The following is a 22,688-nucleotide window of genomic DNA, read 5'->3' on the forward strand; positions in this document are numbered from 1 at the left end:
TCTAAGCCCAAACTACAAATGTGGTAGACTTGAGTTGGACATCTTTAAGGATTATTTGAGTTTGGGTTTCTTCAGCTTCATGTTCATCTAAACTTGTTTTTTAAAAAAAAAAAAAATTGAAAAAAATGGAAGAAGGAGAACGAAGGCTATTTGAGAAAGACGAGAAAGTACATAAAGCTAGCATATCTATCATATATACTAAGAGAAAATTATTAAAAACAAAAGGACAAAAACAGATGCACCGCCATTATTTGTATCCTTTTTCAGGAAGTTGTGTATAGCAGTGGACCTAAACAAAGAGAAGTCGACGTTACAGTGGCTATCTTCTGAGCATTTCCGGCGAAGTTGTATTATAGTGTCAGCTCATAACAAGGACTCACCTCTTTTTACAGGAGAATTGCACTGGACGTGTTAAGAGTGAGACACAGAAATTTCAAAGCAGACCAAAATCCGGCCATCAGAGGAATATCGTGAGCTCTGTCAGGCATCGGTTCAAGTTCCAGTATTAGTGCTGCCAATCATGTGAAACGTACAAACTGCAAACAAATTTCCTTTAGCAAGACCACCCTGCAAAGTGCAAATCTTGAGGAGTTTCTCATTTATCATAACAAACCTAGTTAGTTACAAGCGGTGAGACGAGTCAACATACTAGAGTCTAATGGTTTTTTTACTAGCTTGCGGCTTTGATCTGATGAATCTAACATGGACCATTTGAACAGTCCCCGAAAACAAGAATGAGAGAGCTTCTAATCTTAGAAAACTGTAAGTTTGTATTAGCTCCTTGGAGACGAAGAATCAGCTGCAACTTGCAAGCTTGAATGTGAAATTAGGAGTGTCATATCCTAAACTACACTTATCACATGCTCAAGTTTTTAAACACAACTTTAGATGGATGAGCTGCCATTGAAAATTCGAAGGACTAGCATTTGAAGAAATTGCTCAAAGTTGAAACTAGACTAGACTACAGTATCGGAAAGAAAATTCTAATTCAAACTAGAGACATTTGAGACACCAAAAATTGTGCGGATAGTATTTATGTTTCTAATCATAAGACCGTATGTAACCTCATGAAAATTGAGGGTACCTTGGAACCTAAGACCAAACCCGCTTAAAATACAAAACCATACATGATGCAACTCTCAAGAACAGCAGCGAGCTCATTCTTTTGAGAAAGTTTTATTCCAAGTTAAACACTTTTTATATTTTCTAGGTTACATAGAAGAAAAGAAAATCATCTACTATCCTTATCCTGGATGTAGATGGTACACACGCAGAGAATATATTCAACCCTGCACCTGAACAGTCAACCATTTACATTTTACACACCTCTCAACCTTGCAACCAGCTCGTCCTGCACATGCAAAACCACTAATCAGTAGAGGCACATGCAAAATGAGAACGATGATTTTCATTTCTTGTCAATATGAGAACGCCCCAACAACACCCCAACTGATACAATATATATATAAGTTTGTTGGCTAGTCAAACGGAGACCCTTCTCCTCCCTTCAACCCTCCCACCCCACAAAGGCAAAGGGTTCACCTTTCAGCAATTCATACCTATTGCCTCCACCTTATGAAGTGGGAGGAGATGCACCACTCGAACTAATGGTGCAATACAAATCAGCACCTTTGCATCCAAACTACCAATGAAACATACACTATATGTAGCAAGTAACCATCACTCGCTTTCAGCATATTAATCAGCAATAACACCCATATGACTACATAACAAAGAAGTCTAGATTAGATTTGGATAAGCTGTATACTTGCCTTCTTTCCTTTGGGTGAAAGGCCTCGCTCTTTCAGGAGAGCCCGGAGCCTCTCTACTGTCAAACTGTAATAGTCCTTATCTGATGTGCGGCTATCAGATCCCTCTGTGTGCTCAAAACCTGTTTTAAGGTTCGGTCAAAATAGAAGTGATGAGGCCATTAGTTTATATATAAGTTGAAGATGAACAGAACATGTCCAATAAATATAAAAGATCACCTTGTCGAGAACCAATCTGATTATTGCCTCTCTTTGCTGGTGCCCTGGAATCCAAAGCTCTTTCTGGAGCCCTGAAAAATTGTTGGCAGCAACCGGCAAGAGTCAAGACTGAACATGATCAAATATGCAAAGAGATTCGCCAACAACAAAATTTTGACGGCTAGATGAAAAGGAGCTTAAGAACAAGAAAAGAAAAGGCATAAAAATAAATGCTCATGTGGATCACTATAGACAACAGGGACAGGAATGAAAGCCTTTCAGCATTGAAACACAAATATATGGTTGCAACATCGTATAATGCTTATTGGAGACAAACAGGCAGGTCTTTTCAAAGCATGTGAAGCATCCTGTTCCAGTAAGATAGAAGCAATACCTCTTTCTAGAACCCTCAGTTGCAGTTAACCCCTTCACGTCCTTTGAACTTGAATCACCCTTATGTTTATTAAGCTGAAGTGATCTTATCAGAATGTTTGTCTGGTTAGTCTTTATTTGTTGGCCCTCTGAATAAACAGGGAGAGGAAGTCAGTTCTTCCAATATCCAAATATGCACTCACACTCTTTAAGAAATCCCAGGAGTTTTGATTGCATAACATAAAACAAAACATTACAGTATAACATAATCTCAACATGTATTTATTATACTTCTTTTTCATTTATCATGTGATATGGATGAGAGAGAAAACCCAAAACCAACACATGATAATACACATGGACATGATTCCCACACTGTTTATAACAACTACGAAAAACTAATATTATAGACATACGACTATAACAGTATAAATATAGGGAATGTCTATGTTCATGCTTTTACGGTTAACATAAAGGCAAATCATAATCAACTCATGGTACATTTAAAACATCCAGCATTTGAAGTTTAATTTAATAAATATAACTAGTAAAATCTAATAAACTTTGGGGCGCTATGTAACTAGTCTTGTAAAGACTATTGAAGTTCAGTCTAGGGACTTCAGAATGAGTCCAAATCCCACCTGGAAAGGGGAGTGTTTGGGAACAAAGAGCAATAATCCTCAGTGCGTAGCCTGAGATAGGACCCAAAAAAAGAAACTTCAAATGGACTCATGACGCTGTTATCTCAAAACTAGAATCAGAAGAATGAAAACCCAGAAAGAAAAAACTTGACTTTTTCCTAGAGCAGCATTGGATACAGCGTAAATTCAGGGCCACAAATTGCCTTAAACACCAAAGTTTAGAAAACCAAGAAACTTAAAACATAAGTAGACCTGGAGGTGATGTGTCATGCTCGCAAATATAAACCCGCATCCCACCCTGCATAAAATTACCAGCATTCAAACAAGCTCTCAGCAAACTAGAAAAGAACACATGCATTCACATAAGAATAAAACCAAGACGTCGTAAACAAAGATTAAAACGCTAGACACTAATAGCAAATAAGCCAACCCTAATAACCTTTAATTACATGAATGACTTTCTCTACACCAACATCTTACTCAGCAAAAATGCAACCACTAAACCCTACAACAGCAATCGAAAAATTCAAGATTCCTTCTCCTCATTACCACTAATCACAATCTCTAAATCATCATTAACGTTAATTACCCAATGTAAAAATATCAAATTACAACAAACATTTCCACCATTCTAATAGATGCAGGCCTACAGTCAATAACCCTAAAACCCTCATCACAATTAGTGTGTGTGTGTGTGTGAAAAAAAACTATTTCAACTAAAATATTAAAATTAATTAAACACCAAACAGTAAAATTAAAAGTAAAGAGAAACATTATTTTATAAGAGAAGAGAATGACTGGGTTGGAGGAGGAGACGGTGGAGGACAAGAAGCCGAGGGAGGGAAGATTGGAGAGGAACTTGGAAGCACCAGGGGGCTTTGGATTTGAATCGGATGGGCAAGAAGAAGAGCTCTCCATGGAACTTAAAAGCAAAAGGAAACCCGAGAGAGAAGGGGTAGACCCGCAAGTATGACAGTCAAGATTTTAGAACAAGGTTTAGGGCTTGTGCTAACGGCACTGTTTGTTTGTGTCTCTGTGTGTAATGGGTTACTGTTTGCTATATATACGGGAAGTGTGGGTTTTGCCTCTATTCATTTTCTGATTGCTGATAAATCCACAGCAAGGAGACAACAACATTATACAACAAAACTGTTCTCCTCTTTTTCTATTATGAGTTCAAGTTTTCGAAAGTTTTGAATGTTATTAAAAATTTATATAATTATTAATTGTAAAATTTATAAAATATAAATTAGCCTGTATATTTACATTAATTAAAAAAAAATGATCTCTCTTCTCTTTTTTTTGTACTAATTTTATCTCTTCTACTTTTATTTATCGATGGGTTTGGTATTATGTTACATACACATGAGTGTGTTTAAAAAGTGTATTTTAATAAAAAATATTAAATTGATATTTTTTTTATGTTTTTTAATAGTTTTTATGTATTGATATTAAAAATAAAAATAAAATTATTTTAATATATTTTTAAATAAATATTATTTTAGAAAAATATTATGCTACCAACATGCACTTAATGTCTTCCTTTACTTTTAAAATTGTTTATTTGTCTTAATGTTGCCTTTTATTTTCAAAATCGTTTCAATTGGGTCTTTATCTTGACTGGAATCTAGGGTTATTTGTAAATCAGCACCACGTGTATCTATACAATATTTATTGAAAAATATAAAGTGTAATGATGTTAAAGAGAAAATGTTACTGTGCTCGAGAAATTTTTGATAATTTTTTTTTTTCAAATTAAAATCTCAAGATAGCTAACAATAAAAAAAACAATATGAATCTCAAAATCCTAAACTTCGTGTCATAGATTTATTAGGTTTGATATCAAATAATAATCAGGCATAGTTATGTAAACTAGACTATAAAAGCTTAATGATTGAAGACTGTGTTTGGAAATACATTCTAGTCTATATTTTTTAAAAAAACATTTGTTTAAAATTAAAAAAAAAATTAGTATTTTTATATCGTTTTGATGCCTTGGTATTAAAAAATTATTTTTAAAAATAAAAAATATCATATTAATATATTTTTAAACGAAAGTACTTTAAATTGTAACCGTTGTTATAATTCCAAACAAAGTCTTAATATATATTATAATATTTATTTGAAAGCATGTTAGAAATTATTTTTTTAAAATATATTAATATATTAAAATAATTTTAAAATAAAAAACTTCAAAGATACAATTGAACCACAGTGCCAACAATACCAAACAGAAACTTCTTCGGCAAGAATGATGATGTTGGAGGATTTTATTGATTTGAGGGTTGCTTTAAGAAACAAGAAAAGAGCGGTTCCTCTATCACATATGGATGCAAATAATCAACATGTACTATCATAATTTAGCATGCTTTAATAATTAACGGCATTTAGATAAATAAAAAATAAAAAGTAATTGATTGCTTGTTTGTGATTGTGATTATATTTTAAAGTATTTTTTTATTTAAAAATATGTTAAAATAATATTTTTTTTAAAAAATTATTTTTGATATCAGCATATCAATTTAAAAACATTAAAAATATTAATTTGAAAATAAGGAAAAACATAAAAAATATTCAATTTTTTTAAAAAAATATTTTTAAAACAAAAAAAAAACAGAAATACAAAATGAAAAACTAAAAAAAGAGTTTTCATAAAAAACATTTAGATGCAAATATCTTAAATTTGATTGTTTTTTGTTGAAAATTTTTTTTTTCACTTTGTAAACTTTCATCTAAATTAAATGCATGATTGGAATTTTTTATTTGGTGGATCCATGACAAGAAAAAAATGGAAAAATTAATTTCAAGGTTGGTTAAGTTATTCGAAAGTTTATTGTAGTTTAATTATGTATTATTTACATCTTTATTGTCTTTCAATCAAGTCCTTTGACTAAAATAACATTTTTTTATATTGATCAATTTTTTAATTATTCACTAATTCTTATTTTAATTTCTCTTTTATCTTAATCTTGCATTCTTAATATTTTCTTTCAACTTAATCCATAGATGACTCAAACAAATTAATTGCAACGGAAAAATATATTTGCATCTTAAAGGCGTGACAAAAAAATATTAGTTGGGATAAAATGGAATTGGTTTTCAAAAAAAAAATTGGAATTTTTTTTTCAAAGAATTTATTCATATAAAAAACAAATGCATCCTGGAATTGGTCTTCTTATTTTTTTTAAAAATTATCTTTTATGGGATTATCCCAATATTACATCCGTATTTACAAGATAGTGGGTTAATCCGAGTTGATTCGAGTATTTTTTTAATTTTTTTTTTATCCTTCAATATATATTTATTTGATAATTAAACTTTATAATTTTATCCGATATGTTTTTGCTAGTGTTACCTTAATATCACAACTAGATTATAAGTTTTGTGACATATTAAACTGGATGGACTCGAGTTAAATTTTATTATTTTTTTATTTTGTTAATTTTTTTCTGGTTTATTTGTTACTATAGTATTTTTTTTATTCATAATATTTAAATCAGGCAAGCTTATTATCAATAACTTAATCTCAATTTTTTAAAAAAACTTTTTTAGAAATGCTTTTTGTCACCTAGCATCCTCTCCTTATGTATTGAAAAAAACTTTTTTTCAAAGTTAAAAAAGCTCCCAGCAATAACGCTGTGAGAGGGCAAACATTGGCTTTCTTGGGCTTAACCATTTTAAAGAAAGGGCTTTCTGGGCTTTCCCCGAGTAATGTTTTGACCTGCCTGTGGTGGGCTTTCTGGGCTTCAATTCTTTATAAACGAAATCTATTTTCTAATAAATCAAAAAAATGTTTTATGATAGAGTTTTACTAGCTAATTTACCCTTTTCTTTTTTTTGCGCGCGCGCAACTAGGAAACTAGCTAATTTACAATTGATCAGAGCACAGACATGAAAAAAATAAAAGAACGTTAGAACAAGTGTTAACCTTTGAATAAGGGAACAATCGGAAAAATCAATTGTTTTATCATTCATAAAAAAGATTTTTTTTGTGTGTGAAATAATTCAACGTCTGCCGATTATCTAAATTTTGAAACTGGGTTTTAGTTAAGAAGGCCCATTGAAAACATAGTTTTTAGACCCGACCTGATTTATAACCCAGGTTTTGAATTTTGACCTGGTCAATTTTTTTTTTTAAAAATTAAAACAATATCATTTTAATAAAAAAACAAAAAGTTAATGTATTGCAATTTTGTTTTTGACTGGGTTTTATCGGATCGCATCAGGTTTTTTTTTTTTTTTTTTGCCAACCGGTCCGGTTCCAGCTCCGGACCGGTCGTATTTCAAAATTATAATTGGAAGTGCTTCCAATAAATTAAATAATATTTTTTTTTAAAATTGAATTACTTATTTAATAATGAAAAGAGTAATGGTGACCTTGGCAATATATATATATATATATATATATATATATATATATATATATATATATATATATATAACAAATTATTGCTAAGAATGCGCAGTAACCACAAGATTTTGCAATTTAATGGAATTTATATATCTATAAAAATGAAGAGATGATGAGCTTGAGCCACTCAAACAAAAATTTTCTAAATAAAAACAAGGTAGCTAGGTTTGGTGTAAGATGTAATTTACATCCATGACATACACCTAAATGAAATGTAATCTTACAATTACCCATAACCTATAAATAAAATTACCTTTAAATTAATTTTTTACAATGAATTATTTTCAAAAAATCATTTGATTATACTATGCTTTTAACTAATATTAGAGTTTTTTAGAATAATATTAACAACTACTTTATACATAATTATATATAAACTTTATATTATAGTTTTTAAAAATTACTCATAGATATTCAATAGGAATAAAATATATGTTTTATTATTTTTTTAAATGTAATTTCCTCATTTTTTTTTTCATATAGTTAAGTTAAAATTGTCAGTTTTTTTTTTTGTTTTCTATTGGGAACTTCGTTTCAAATCATGATAAATTTTTATTTTAAAAATCATTATAATAAAAAAAAAATTATATATACAAAAACAAATAAAAAAAGAGTTTTGACTAGAGAAATACATTTTGTTTCCTTTTTAATTTAAATAATTTGAATTCTTGTAAATATGTTTTTCAATTAAAAAACCATGCAATTGATATTAAAAAAAGGATATTTTCATGGAAACAAAAAAAAAATACATGGATAAAAAATTTGAAATTTTAGCTAAAGAAACACAATTTTTTCTCCAGAATTTAAACTCTTGAGATTCGTAGAAATATTTATTCTAATTACCACTAAATTAAATAAAATAAAATTTTAAAATGACTTCCCAACATCACATCAGCACACGACTAGTAATTATCTATAACTATTTTTGTGATGTAGACATCATGAACGCTACTAAAAGGCGGTTTTACGAAACCAGAAACAGGGTTGGTGATTTTGGATTGCTGAAAAGCTTTTATTTAAAAAAAATTAATTTTTTTTATGTTTTTTTAAATTGTTTTGATATACTATTTTTTAAAATAAAAAAAATTATTTTAATATATTTTAACATAAAAACACTTTAAAAAATAGCTATAATTATACTCTCAAATATGCTCGGAATTTTACCATGCAAGGTGCAAAATTCCATGATTTGTATAAAAAATAAAGTCAGAAGTTATTTTTTTGAATAATAAAATATTTATTTTACTCTCGGAAATAATATCATACAATATTTTTTTCTTAGAGTAAAATAGCAAATTGTCCACTACTCCCTCCAATAAATACCATAATAGTACTGCCATATAATACAGTGACTTGCTTACTAAAATAATCCATCATCAATCCATTGAAAATAATTCAATCACTTTACTTTTTTAAGATATTATTTAGTGTAATTATAGTGGTTATTTTTTAAAATATTTTTTATTTAAAAATTAATCAAAATAATATAATTTTTTTATTTTTTAAATATTAATATATAAAAACAATAGAAAAATACTAAAAAAAAATAAATTTTATAAAAAATAAGGTGCAACCGACAAACAATATCTCTGTACACCCAAACAGCACCTCCAATTATTGAACAAAGAATCTTTAACTATAGAAGCCAAAACGTGGCATCAGCGAAAACTAACCAACGACTCAACTGCTTTGTAATTGCCATATGTCAAGATCAAAGCCACGTCATTGTCCAAGGCATTCAGTAAACGTCAAACTTTCAAGGGGTGCGCAATGCACGCTGTGGCGCATAGTAGATTGCCACGTAAGGGGCCGCCATGAAGAAGCGGATAAGAAAGGCCCCTCCCTTCCTTCTTTGTAGGGCCCCCATGATAAGCTTAACCCATGCAATATGGTCAAATACTTTGACCACACTCCTCCATCGCCATCAATGCTCCCTCACCCTTCCCTACCCTCCACGTGTTCCCATTCACCAAACCACATTTCTACCCTTAAATATATCTTACCATTTTCTTTTCAATTAACTTGTAATCTATTACTCTATTTATTATTTCACTTATTTTATTTAAAACTATCTGAAAATTAGTATTTTTTTATTATTTTGGAAGCTTAGACTTAAAATTTATCCCAGCCAAATTTACAATTCAATCTAAGTATTTTTCAATTATATTTATTTATATCAAAATTGGAGATTTATTAAAGAATTACTTCAAATTATATTTTTCTTAAATTGAAATTTAATATAATAAATAGAAGGTAAATTTGTTTACCATTCCAAGATTTTGAAAGTTAAAAAATAATATATATTCTGAATATTATTAACCTACAATAATGATGCATTTAACTAAATCTCAATCTTTTTCTTAAGTTAAAATTAGTAAGATTTTCTTTTTGTAAGAAAATTAAATAAAAAAAGGTATTAATTTTAAACGGTGTTAAAGATGGGAATAAAGAGGGCACAGTGAGATGGGTGGTAGGGGAATAAAGGCAGAAACTTTTGTAGTTATTTAAGATGGAGATGCCATCGTTGTCAGCAATGTAATCAAAAAAGCGAGTGAGTGGGAAGACCACGCTGCCTTGGATCTGAGCCCACAGAAAAAAGAGAGAGACACTAGTAGAGACTTGTATACAAAGAAGAGAGATCGGATAGTGGTGAAAAAATGGCAAGCATGCAGCTTATGAGAAAGGAAAATGCTATTGTTCATGAAGTTATGCAAGATAGTCCAAAAAGTCCAGAGGCAAGGCTGGGAATGAAAGTAGAGGATTTATGGGACGTTCAAGAACCACAGTTAAGTCCAACTGAGAAACTTAACGCTTGCTTTGAGAGTATCCCTGTCTCTGCTTTCCCTCCTGCTCCTTCTTCTCAAGGTAAATAAATAACAGATACCCCACTTGAGTTAAAGTTGTAAATTGTATGTTAAAAGCTGTGGATTATGATGATCATGGTCGGTTTGGTTGTCTGGGTGGTGTTTATGATCAAGAGTGGAACTTTCTTTATACCCTTTTTGTTTTGTTTTTTTATGGAGTTTTTCTATAGAAAAACGATTTCCTCGTGATTTTTTTTTGTTTTATTTGGTTCTGTAGTGATCGAGATAAAATCAGACACCAGTCTAGCAGAGGCTGTTCAAATACTTTCAGAACACAAGATTCTTAGTGCTCCTGTGGTGGATGTTGATGCTCCTGAGGATGCTAGTTGGATTGACAGATACATTGGGATTGTTGAGTTTGCTGGGATTGTAGTCTGGATTTTGCATCAGGTTAGTTAGCTTGCTGGCCAACCTTGTTTTTCTGTTTTGATTAATGAAAGTGATTCAATTACCTTTATTGTTCTGTTTATTTTATATTAGAAAATTGGAAGAGGAAAAATATATGAAGGCAATCTTGTGTATTTGATTTGTTGTACAGTTTGTAATGGTTGATAATGACATTGATCATTAACAAGCATGTGTAGAGACAGATCAGGAATCACGTGTCTGATTTTGAGAGAATGGGATAGACTAAAGTTTTGTTTTTCTTAATTCATTGATGTGGCCTATGATCCTGTCTGTGCTTTAAAATAAGGCGGTAGCATTGACAATTTCTTTTCTTTTTAGTCTGTCAAACTATGAGAATGAGATGTATGGTGCCTTTTGTCTTTTAATCTTGTGTTCTGGAGATCTTGTTTGAATGGGAATTGAAAATTGGATTTTATGGTTTTTTCTTTTTTTTGGACAGTCGGAACCTCCATCACCCAGGAGTACAACCCCGGGATCAGCTCTTGAAGTAGCTGTTAGTAGAGTGACCAATGCAGCTGGTTTCGGGATCTTAGGCCCTGAAGATGCTCAAGCAACTTCTGGAAATTTTTTTGAGGCACTGACTTCTTCTGAATTCTACAAGAACACAAAGGTTTTGGTTCTTTCTTTGCTGACAATGTAAAGCTTGTTATTCTTTATGTTGCATTGGATCCTCCATGCTAACTTGAGACCATACAGGTTCGAGACATTGCAGGGTCATTCCGTTGGGCACCATTTCTTGCCTTGCAGAAATCAAACTCCTTTTTGACCATGCTTCTGCTGCTTTCAAATTACAAAATGAAGAGCGTTCCAGTGGTTGATCTGGGTGAGGCGAAGATTGACAACATCGTCACTCAGTCTTCTGTTATTCACATGTTAGCAGAATGTGCTGGGCTTCAATGGTTTGAAAGTTGGGGAACCAAGAAACTTTCTGAAATTGGTCTTCCCCTGATGACCCGTGATCATGTAGTCAAGGTCCATCACTTTTTTTTCCATAAAGTATCTTTATGAGGATTCAGGGTTACTTGCATTCATGCTCCTCTCATGCATTGGTCATTATATTGCGTTTAACAATGCATGGGATGAATCGTTTTGCCGTGTGTGTATTTATGTTGACTACTGGGCCATAGAGTCTTTGATCTGGCCATGCAATTAAATTGAGGAGGTTATGGCACATTTGAAACCTTGGTCTTAACCAAGACCAGGTTTTTCTTGTCGGCAAGCACTCTCCATTTTCTCTTAGTGTGTTTTTGAAGCAAAATGATATGTTGTTTTGAAGATTTACAGGTTAATGAAAGTCACCTGAATGGTCAGTTACCTGTTTTAGGTGTACGAGGAAGAACCAGTGCTCCAGGCATTTAAGCTGATGAGGAAAAAGAGAGTTGGAGCAATACCTATTGTTGATAGTAGCGGTGTAAAGGTTGTTGGCAACATAAGTATAAGAGATGTCCAGTTCCTTTTAACTGCACCAGAGATCTACCATGATTATAGGTTTGTAGCTCCACTTTTTCCCAGCACCGTGGTTAGTTTTATAGTTCATTATCAAAATATCGTGTGTTTTGTAGTTCAAATTCTTAAGGAGCCTGCAATATTCTTGGTCATATTGGTTTTATAAGGATTTTGGTGATAATAATAAGCTGGTATTCAGAGTCAATTTGGAAGCTGATGAAATTGTCTTTCATGAAGATCAATTCTCAACAGAGAGCTTTTTTGCAGAATTTATTTGGTTGGGCTAAAACAATTTATTTATTTTTTTCTTTTCTGCCGAGTCAAACCGATTGGGGTGTTTGGAATTGCTGTTGAAAAAACACTTTTTAAAAAAATTGATTTTTTTTTTCTTTTGCTTTAAAGTAATATGTTTTTGATTGTTTTCAAATTCGTTTTGATGTGTTAAATCTCAAAAATGATTTTTAAAAAATAAAAAAAATATTATTGGCATGTATTTTTAAGTGAAAAGCACTTTGAAAAGCAACAACAACTACACTCCCAAACACATCTACGTAAAGAACAGTTCATAATTCGTTAAGCTGAAGTTTTTAGGATCTTAGTTTAGCGTCAATCTTTTTCCCATTTGAGTAAGCACTCATTTGAAATACTTTGACAGATCTATCACAGCGAAGAACTTCTTGACAGCAGTTAGAAGCTACTTGAAGAAGCATCAAGGAACCTCACCTTTTGTGAGTGGCATGGTGGTATGCACAAAAAACCACTCTGTTAAAGAACTGATTATGAAGCTTGACTCTGAGAAAATCCACCGCGTATATGTTGTGGATGATGCTGGGAATCTGGAAGGGGTGATCACATTGAGAGACATAATCTCAAGGCTTGTACATGAGCCCTATGGCTACTTTGGTGATTTCTTTGATGGAGTGCTGCCATTACCCTTGAACAGTAGAGTATAAGAGGCAGTAGCGTGCAAGGGGTATTATAATGATCTTGTCATTCCCTAATAATTGACGGTGTTTTTCAAATGTTTTCTGCTAATCTCTTTCTGATTGTTGGATTCCCAGTAAATGTGGTGGTTATAACATAGGCGAGCACCCCTGTAATTAGTTCTCCTCCGCTCCGACGTTGATGTATCACAGAACTCGAATTTGAGCTCCTTTTGTGTTAAAATCAAACAAGTACTCCTTGTTCTGACTAAAATGTATGCTTGGAACTTTGTAAAATCACTCCTCGTTAAGTTCAACGCCAAGTTTTCGCAGGAGTAAATTGCATGTTTTTACAGTTACTTCCAAGTATATGTTCTGTCTTGTTCCCTTTGTTTTTCTTTCCATTTATGTCTTGGTGGTGTTTCTCATGCTTTGCAATAAGGCACCAAGCATCTGACATGCCATAATTTATTGTTCATGAGAAACGGGATTTTCCTCCTTGAAACAACTCCAGTGAGCTCTGTGAGGTGGCTGCATTCCACATCGAATCCACAAGTTCGTTTCAAGCAAGAAAGAGTAACCTTTTCTGGATGTATCATACGTGGTTTAAGGCATTTTCAACTCTAGCAAAGAATCGAACCGAACCGAACCTTTGCTAAATGTCCTCTTCAATGGTATCTAAACATTGTTTCCAGTTCAGGCCACCAGATAGATAACCTTTTTTAAAGCGAAGACAGACAGGTTCCCGCATCCATGCTAGGTCGAGCCTTCTTGTCGCTGCATATGGGAGCAACAACGTCCAAGGGCATTCCAACGTGACAGCACAACGGTTGTCTTTTGGATAATCGGGCAAAGACAATATTCATGCATCATTCTCATCCGTTCGAATCTAGATCTCACCACACCAATCCATTGGTTTAGACTTTAGACAACGAAAACACCAGAGTTGTTCGCATGTCTTTGATTAATATGGGCAGCGGTGCTTTCGCATCTAAGGCTAACAAGTGATGTAACTTGTCTGATCCAAGACTAGGCTAACCAAGAGCCAAGCCAACATTTTGCAAGGGCAATTAAAGCACATAATTCCATTCGTCATGCCATGTTTACTGGTCACATTTCTTTGGAAGCATGCGAGGTTATATGCTCCACATGCTCAGGAACCTCGTGCCCCCACCAGGTTGAGTTCAGCTAAGTGAAAGAAGGACAGCCATGAACCTCCTGCCTGAAACCATTACTGAACGGGGCCTTTTCTTTACAGAAACTTTGAGGTTGCAGACAAATCAAATTATTGATTCGGAAGTCACCTTAGGAGTAAGGACATTAAAAAGAGAGCACTTAGTGGAGCAGACAACAGAGACTAAAATTTCCTCTAGGAAAGTGTGTGAATGCCAACCAACGATTTCCTCCTTTTCCCCTGTTCGCTTTGCTACAAACATTAAGCTTATGCTCAACATGTCAGAAGTGACCGGGAATAAAAGCTAAAAAAAGTTAAGGGTGACTCGGATACATCAAACTAGAAAGCTTTGGATTCTCAGTCACTGAGGCCTTGAGTGATTTCTCCAACCTAATCACTTAGCTGCAACTATTTTCATCAGGAATATGTTTCTAGGAATTCTTTAAACAGAAATGTAAGGAATCTACCATAAGATTGTGCCAATCAACAATTTATAATCCATAATTTAAGACTTTGACAGCCTATTCTCGAATCATCCGTTATTGGACACAAGTACTTTCCCGCTACATGATCATTAAGTGATTCTAAAGAACTCTGAAATATCTAATACTCACTTTGTTTGACTGTTCTATGTTTTCCAAAAGAAAATCTTGTTCCAAACTGCCAACTCAATACAATCCCTGAAGGAGCTTTTCACGTTTTAAGCACTGCCATCTTTCAACGGCACATTCTAGGTTCTACCTCAGGACCTCCATAACCAAAATAAAAGGTAGTTGCAAGAGCCTGTAATCACACTTTCATTTAAAACTTCATTTTCAAGTGCAAAATCTAGTTCAAAATTGCCAACTTAATATAATCTCCTTATCCCATCATGATACTGCATTCCAATCATTAGCAATACAAACTTTGGCAAATAAAATACAATAGACTGCTCAATCATTAGGAGTTTTCAAGTGATACTGATGTCAGAGTAGAAAGATAACATCTCTTAGCTTCGATCCATTACATGGACATTGAAAGCTATAAAATTGCAATAGCCAAATAGTACACGCAGATTAGAAAAGCTTGCTGATGGTGATTTGGTGACAGTAAAATACATGAACAAGAAGGAATCCACAAGTAAAAAAACCTATGTTCTTTAATACATGTACAAAGTTTTATATAAAGCGATAACTGTTCAACTCAGAAGCCTGTGTTTAAAGCATTACACTAAGAAAATCCGAGAAGCATATGATCCAGATACAGCAAATAGATAAACCCTCTCCTTTTCTAAACCTTATGAGAACAAGTGCTTACCTGTTAAAAGAGTCGTGAATCCTATGAATTCTTTCTTCTTAGGTGGTGAAGAACAAGAGGGGTCCCTTCAAACAAATCAACTAAATAATTCTCTAAATCATCTAGTGTGTACTTTATGTATTTCCCAGAATGTCTTCCACTCTCTAGCTGACTCCCAAACCTCCCCATAAATGAGCGATAAGCTGGTAATACCTTTTCAGATATGGATATTCGAAGCTCTTCACGAAGTTGAGGATCCGGAACCTTCCAACCAGTCTGAATCCTATATATTTCCTCAAAGCACGCATTAAAACTCTTGAACCTTTCCTTCAAAGCCACTTTAGAGGCATTGTTAGAACTTCCACCAATCCCTTCATCCTTCAAGCATAACAAGGCCTTACTCCAAGCAGCCCTAAGATACGCTGTAGCATACTGGCGTATTTGGCCACGGTGTTTGCGGACCCATTGATCTCCCAAAATCTTTATAAGTTCTGAATCCTTAACTTTTTGCACCATGTACAGAATATTATTCATAAGAAATATATACTGCATAGCACCATCCTCATACAGTCTCGATTTCTCCTCAAGATTAGACTCCAAAGTCGATAACAAAGCCAACAATCTCCTTGTTATAGGAGCCATGCTTTCTAACTGCAAGCTCTCACCATTATCATTTTGCAATCCATTTAATTCATCATCTTCATCGTTCTCCAAGAGAAAATTCAGGGTATCACCATAGTCTACAAGCAATTTCACATAATTCATCACATACCGGGTAAGCGGATGAATCTCTCCACCTAACATAGGCTTCCTAGAAGTCTCACTTTTCACAGCATTCTCAAACTCCACAAAAGTCCCTCTCGCCGCCCCTCCCAATCCATCCAGCACTCCTTTTGCCTCAACATACACAAACCTATCTATAGCCATAGCCTCCAAATCGGGGAAAACATTTGACAAGGCATCATACATATCCAAAATCCTAAACAACTTCTCCGATGACCTCCTCACAATAGACACCGCCTCTGCAAAATTCAACAATTGCATTAAACACCCTTTAGCAATCTCATTAAAACAAACCTCCCTAGCCGAATCCGACCCATTAAAAATCACATCACAGAGCCTTCTCTCCCCACCCAAAAGAAGCCTAACACCAATCTTAACCGCCTGAACCCACTTCTTCATCTTCTCATCCAAGGACTTCCACTCTATCTTCTGCACTTCCTCAATACTCAACTTCTCAACACCCAAACTAGCCAAGCACTCATCCAAAGCTTCCCTCCTCACACTACTGTAAACCTGCACACACTCTTTCTCATACCCGGATCGTATCATTCTGTCAGCAATCTCTTTCAATTCCATAACCGCATCGCTATTAATCAAATCAACACACAAATCATCTCCGAAGCTCGCTCCTCTCTCATGAAAACAGACACTCTCGGTTTCCACTTCTCCAAAACTCGCAAAATCCTCATCAATTTCCCCTTCATTTGCCGCAAATGAAAGCGAAACCCTCCTAATAGATCCATACAAACTCTGCGCGTCAAGCGGAACTGTATTCCTTATCAGAATATGCCTAAACTCATCTTCCAATCTCGACATAGCCACTTGAACCGCAGACTCCGCCCGGTCCAAAACCTCCGAGTCAGGCTCAACTGATAAGTTATCTAACAAATCAAGAATCTCATCAACAGCAGATAAATAATCCCTAGTCTCCTTCGGTGACTCATCACAAGACACGGTGGAGGAGATGCCAGAGTCTGACCGGAGAATGATCTTCTCAGCTGCGTCTAAAACGGAGGATTGAGAACTGGAAACGGTTTTGATTAAATCCGATATGTTCGATAAACGGTTATCGAAACTAGAAAGGATCAACAACATGTCTTCGCGCACGTTTTTTGTCGTGTTTAAACTGTTCACGATCTGCTGTGCAGTTGCCATGACGCGATCGTCTGCTCCGCCGCCTTCTCCTCCGCCTCCACTGGTTAGACTGCCTGTGGCGGTGGTGGTTGTCATTTGATTTTTTTTTTTTTTTTGGGATTTGGTGGTAAGGGGATGGTATAGAGACTGGAGTTATCTTATTTTGGTGACATTTTTTTTTTTGATCGGGTGTTGGTGGTGTTCGGTTGGCCGGCTGGTCTGCTTTGTTTTTTCCTTTTCCTTTTCCTATATATTTTTTTTCTTGAGAGGGTTTGTGTTATGGTTTTTAGTTGTAGACAGAAAGAGAGAAACCGAAGAGAAGAGTGAAGAGAAGTGCCTGTGCTGTGTTTGAGTGCGGTTAGAGAACGGAAGACTTATCGTGCTTCAGCTTGTTGAATGAATGTTGATTGGGCTATGTATGTATTTACTTAATCATCCCTATAAATTTCATAATATTTCACTTTCAAAATTCTAACATTTACTGTCCACCTTCGATGGATCAATGTTTCTCGGACACGGATATACCGCATGACTTTTTTTTACGTAGTATTCAGATATTTTTTTTAATATATTAATTAATCTTTTATTTAACACATTAAAATTATAAAAAATATTAATTTAATATTTTTTAAAAAATAAGTATACTTTTTAAAAACAAAAGTTTTAACACACTTCGTTCGAATTCATAATTAATATAATATTTTTATTATAATATTTAAGTTGTATTCAATATGGTTACACCACTAACATGGGTTCACAACATTTAAATTAGATTTAAGTTTAAAATATTAAAAAAAAACATGGATTTTAGTTAGTTGTACGTAGTTATTTTTCATAAAAAAATATAAATGTTGTGCAACCATACAATTATTCTTTTTTTCTTCTTCTTATGATGCTAATTAAAATTTTGATACTCGTATTTATGTTATTTTATTTCAACACAAGTGATTTTATAAAATTTCACTTTAAACATTTTAATCGGTCTTGTCCAGCTTTGATTGATTGATGTTTCTCGGACACGGATACGATTTCTTGCATGATTTCTTTTACGTGGTATTAAAATATATTTTTAAAATATATTAACAAGAGATTTTATTTGTTTTTAATACCAGTATATTAAAGTTATAGAAAAATATTAATTTAATATTTTTTAAAATAAGTATTCTTTTTAAAAATAAAAATTTTCACACACTCGGTACAAATTCATAATTAATCTAATATCTTTATTATAATATTTAAGTTGGATTCAATATAATTACACCACTAACATGGGTTCACAACATTTAAATTAGATTTAAGTTTAAAATATTAAAAAAAGCAAGCATTTTAGTTAGTTGTACATAGTTATTTTTCATAAAAAAATATATATAAATGTTGTGCAACTATACAACATTACAATTATTATTTTCTTCTTCTTATGATTTTAATTAAAATTTTAATACTCATATTCATATCATTTTATTTCATTACAAGTGACAATCCGAGCATTACAGGTCTGAATATAATCATTTGTTACAAAAATAATTAACAATAACTAGAGATTTTGAAAATGTGTTTGAAATTGTGATAGAAAGGGTTTTTTTTAAATATTTTTTATTTAAAAATATATTAAAGTAATATATTTTTATTTTTGATATCATAACACTAAATTCATAAAAAAAAAACATTAAAAAAGCAGTAATTCAACACTCTTTTATGCCAAACTTATTTTTAAAACACATTAAACCACAAAAATTAACCGCCTCCGAGTCTATAAAGGCCAAAGCTAAAATTATTGAAACTCAAGGAAGTAAAATATAGCTCTACGCTTGTTGTTTTTGTTTGTTTGGACGGTGGACAGCTAGGTGAGCGCTGCAACATATTGCAATGGGCTGGGCTTGTTTTGAATTTTACAAGTCGTCTTCTCCTCTTTATAGTGGCCTTACGGGCCCATGTTGACTACGGAAGAAGTTTATAGGTTTGTTTTAATGTATTAATATTAAAAATAAATTAAAAAAAAAAAAAAAAAAAAACAACAACCAGCACGAGGTGGATGTGATGGTGTCTGCTGTTTGGAGACGTGGAGAAAGCTCGAGAAAATGTCTGTGATTAGAAGGTTCTTGGAGCTAAAAGGTTGAAATCTGGCAGATCAATGAAGGGTTGCTTTTCCGATTCCAAGTCTAGAAGACTTTGCCCTTTTCGTTTGTGTATTCCATTTTTATGCAAAATTGCATATGGGCGGGCATGAAGAAAATCTTTGGAAGATTCTATTTTCTAATCATCCATTGTTTAATTCAAGAGAGGCTTTCTTGTAATTTTGACCAAATGTAGTACGAGGGCTGTCCTAAATGTTAAAGGATGTTCTCTCTGTTTTAATTTTTCCTTTGACTACAAAAACTCTGCAAATAATAATAATAATCTCAATATGGACACCATTCAATATGAAAACTGAAAAGAGTCTACAACATACAAATTTTTTAAAAATTCACCAATGCTATACGTGTGTTAATAAGTTAAAAAATTTATGTTTTTGGCGTAAAATTAAAAGAGTTTGACATAAGATATAATTAAAACTGTTTTTGAAGAAAAAAAACTAAATTTTTCTGTAATTTTTTTTTTTCAAAGCAATTTTAATCATATCTTATTTCAAACCAAACCGGTTAGTTTTTTTTAAAATTTTAATTGATTTTTTTTATGGTTTAGTTTTTTTCAGTTTTTTTTTTCTGATTTTCTTAATTTAATCGATTTTTCTGATTTTTTTCACCCTAATTAAAATTTTTTTGAAAAAAAAAGTTTTTGATATAAAATTAAACAAGTTTTTCTCGATCAAGAACCGTTTTAATCATATCCTATTTCAAAGCTATTTAATTTTACACAAAAACACAGCTTTTTTAACTTATAAGGTTTATATAAAAATGAAAATCTTACTTTTGTATTAGAATATAATTTATTTTTTAAATTTAAAATTTAAAATAGCTTTAAAAATTGCCTTTGTTATTTTTGTAAGAGAATAGCAAATGATCTTATACAACTTGCTAAACTGTTATATTTTTTAAAATAAATTTTGAACTTTGTTATTTTTTTTACAATGCTAATTTGAAAAAAAAAACTTAAAAAAAGTGTCCTGAACGTTTTCTTTGTTTTTTTTATTACAAATTCTTTTAAGAATTTCCTAAATTTGACATGGAAGGCAAGATGAATATAAAATAAATCTTAATGTCAAAACTAGCATAAAAATATCACATCATTATAAAAAGAAAAGAAAAAGTCTCAGTACAGACATTCTTTAATATGAACAGAGCATAGAGAGACAAAGACAATTAAAGCAAAAGTGTTATGTCATTTTTTTTAAAATTAATTTAAAATTATCACATAAATAACTTTTTAATATTATTTCAATTATAATGTTTAATTTAAATTCAATTGATAAATAAGTTGAATTCACATATTTATAAAAATAGAATATAATTCATTTTACTTTTTATATTATTCTTGTTATCTTTATCTTATTATTTTAAAAGTCTTAAAAAAAAGATGATTAGATGAATATTTTAAAGAAATTAGTTTTTAATATAATTTTTTTTTAATATAGTAAATCAGATGAATTCACATCGGATTTACTCTTTTCTTAATTGTTTTGAGATTGAATTTCATTTTAAATATGAAATTTGATAAGATTAAGCAGGGACGTCATGATCAAAGGCATGGAGAAGTTGAAGTTACCTAACCATTCGAAGATGTTTAGCCTAATCACACCGAATCAAAAACATATTTAAACACATTAAATGCTGTTTGGTTGTTGTGTTCCTAATCAAACTCTAGTTATGAACACTGACATCAACTTGTTCCCAGATCATGCCGTGCAACATTTGCCATCGTCAACTCTCGATCCCCACAAATGCTGACCATTTCCTATGCAGAAACAAAAAAGAAATACATCTCCTCCATCATTGCCCACCCAGCAGCCTTTAAACTGTAGTTTTCACACCCGGTTTGGTGGCCAGCCTGATCCAAAGCCTAGATTTTAGATTTTAAATGGGTTACCGGGTCGGCCAGTTTATTTTTTAAAAAAATTAAAATGACATCATTTTAGTAAAAAAAAAAACAACTGGATCAGTTAGGTCATACCGAGTTTTTTCTTTCTTTATTTTTTTTTAACTGATCTAGTTCCAGTCCTGGATTGACCCGCTAGACTACGTCAAGTTTCAAGTTTTTTTTTCTTTGTTTTTTTTTTTTTTAATTTAATTCGATTTTAGTTTCGGATCAGTCCGCTAAACCAGACTAGATTTCAACAACAGATATCGGCTATAAACCGGAAGGCTGAGCCTCCTCCTTTGTCAAATCACTGTCGTCACTGACCTGGTTGATCAATTTGGGTTCCCACTAACCACTCGACAGGACTCGTGTATGGACGAATTTGGTTTCTTTCTTTCTTTTCTTTTCTTCTCTTTTAATTTACTTACAAATTAATGAATCGTTTGAAACAATGAACTCAAGCAAGGATTCGGTTCAAGACATGATAGATTACCTTACAAATTAATTTTTTAAAAATATGGTAACTTACCAAAACAGCATGTGCACGAGCCAGCACTTTCTCCTTCTGTCTGCATGCAGCAAGTGCAGATTCAATTCCAAGTCATCGATCATGACCATTGATGAGTACTCTTATGAACTTTCGTTAATGAAGTCATTTACTTGCTAAACTAGATCATATTTGGATTGATGGATTGGTACGCCATAGTCGAGCAAGAACACGTCAGGTTTCCCAGACGGTCAAAACAGGCTGCAGTCAAGACTCGACCTGCGCGCACAAGTCTTGGAGATTTTCAATGATATCATGGCACGTTAAGTTCGTCTCTTTGCGTATCAGTCAATAACTCTGAGAATTGAATTTGGAACTCCACTCTTGTTTGGCCAAATGGAATTTCTCAATTTGGTGAAGTTTCATGATATGATTTATATTATTTTCTAACATATTTTTTCAAGTAAAAACCTTTTAAACTTGAAACTTGCACAGATTCATGTTATCTTGTATGTAATTTTTATCAAATAAATAAGAATGGTTAAATTTAAACTCGTGACCGCTTGATCATCAAGATTATGATACCATATTAAAAAACCATTTCAATTCAATAATTTAAGCCGTTAGGTGAAATTTTGTAATTCTCATGAAACCCAGGCCAGCACTGGCCCACGGATGAACATGTTAAATCTGCATATCCATCGACTGAAATCAGATTGGATTCTGATATGCTTGATCGTCCTCTACATTGATAATTGCCACATCAGTATAATCACCTCTTCGGTGTAG

At 32.6% G+C, this 22,688-nt stretch overlaps 3 protein-coding genes across 6 annotated transcripts; 1 reads left to right on the forward strand and 2 right to left on the reverse strand.

The window, feature by feature from the left end:
* Positions 1–130: 130 nt before the first annotated feature.
* Positions 131–4,114, reverse strand: LOC118057565 (protein LOWER TEMPERATURE 1). 4 transcript variants are annotated; one of them, XM_035070174.2, is made up of 8 exons: positions 3,779–4,114; positions 3,233–3,278; positions 2,981–3,031; positions 2,362–2,488; positions 1,989–2,059; positions 1,773–1,891; positions 1,327–1,351; positions 131–536 (listed from the first exon to the last, which is right to left on the reverse strand). In XM_035070174.2, the coding sequence occupies exons 1-8, from the start codon at positions 3,896–3,898 to the stop codon at positions 493–495; spliced, it is 603 nt and encodes a 200-aa protein (XP_034926065.1). In that variant the 5' UTR covers positions 3,899–4,114; the 3' UTR covers positions 131–492. The 4 variants fall into 4 exon arrangements, with proteins under 4 accessions (XP_034926065.1, XP_073261154.1, XP_034926067.1 ...); XM_073405053.1 differs by having other exon boundaries at positions 131–477; positions 3,779–4,113; XM_035070176.2 differs by having other exon boundaries at positions 131–567; positions 3,779–4,113.
* Positions 4,115–9,929: 5,815 nt separating this feature from the next.
* Positions 9,930–13,262, forward strand: LOC118057564 (SNF1-related protein kinase regulatory subunit gamma-1). Its single transcript, XM_035070173.2, has 6 exons — positions 9,930–10,256; positions 10,473–10,645; positions 11,103–11,273; positions 11,360–11,635; positions 11,988–12,151; positions 12,765–13,262. The coding sequence occupies exons 1-6, from the start codon at positions 10,049–10,051 to the stop codon at positions 13,060–13,062; spliced, it is 1,290 nt and encodes a 429-aa protein (XP_034926064.1). The 5' UTR covers positions 9,930–10,048; the 3' UTR covers positions 13,063–13,262.
* Positions 13,263–15,326: 2,064 nt separating this feature from the next.
* LOC118057563 (exocyst complex component EXO70B1) lies at positions 15,327–17,799 on the reverse strand. Its single transcript, XM_035070172.2, has one exon. The coding sequence runs from the start codon at positions 17,492–17,494 to the stop codon at positions 15,524–15,526; it is 1,971 nt and encodes a 656-aa protein (XP_034926063.1). The 5' UTR covers positions 17,495–17,799; the 3' UTR covers positions 15,327–15,523.
* Positions 17,800–22,688: the final 4,889 nt, after the last annotated feature.

This window comes from Populus alba, chromosome 15, assembly GCF_005239225.2.
Source record: "Populus alba chromosome 15, ASM523922v2, whole genome shotgun sequence".
NCBI lineage: Eukaryota > Viridiplantae > Streptophyta > Magnoliopsida > Malpighiales > Salicaceae > Populus > Populus alba.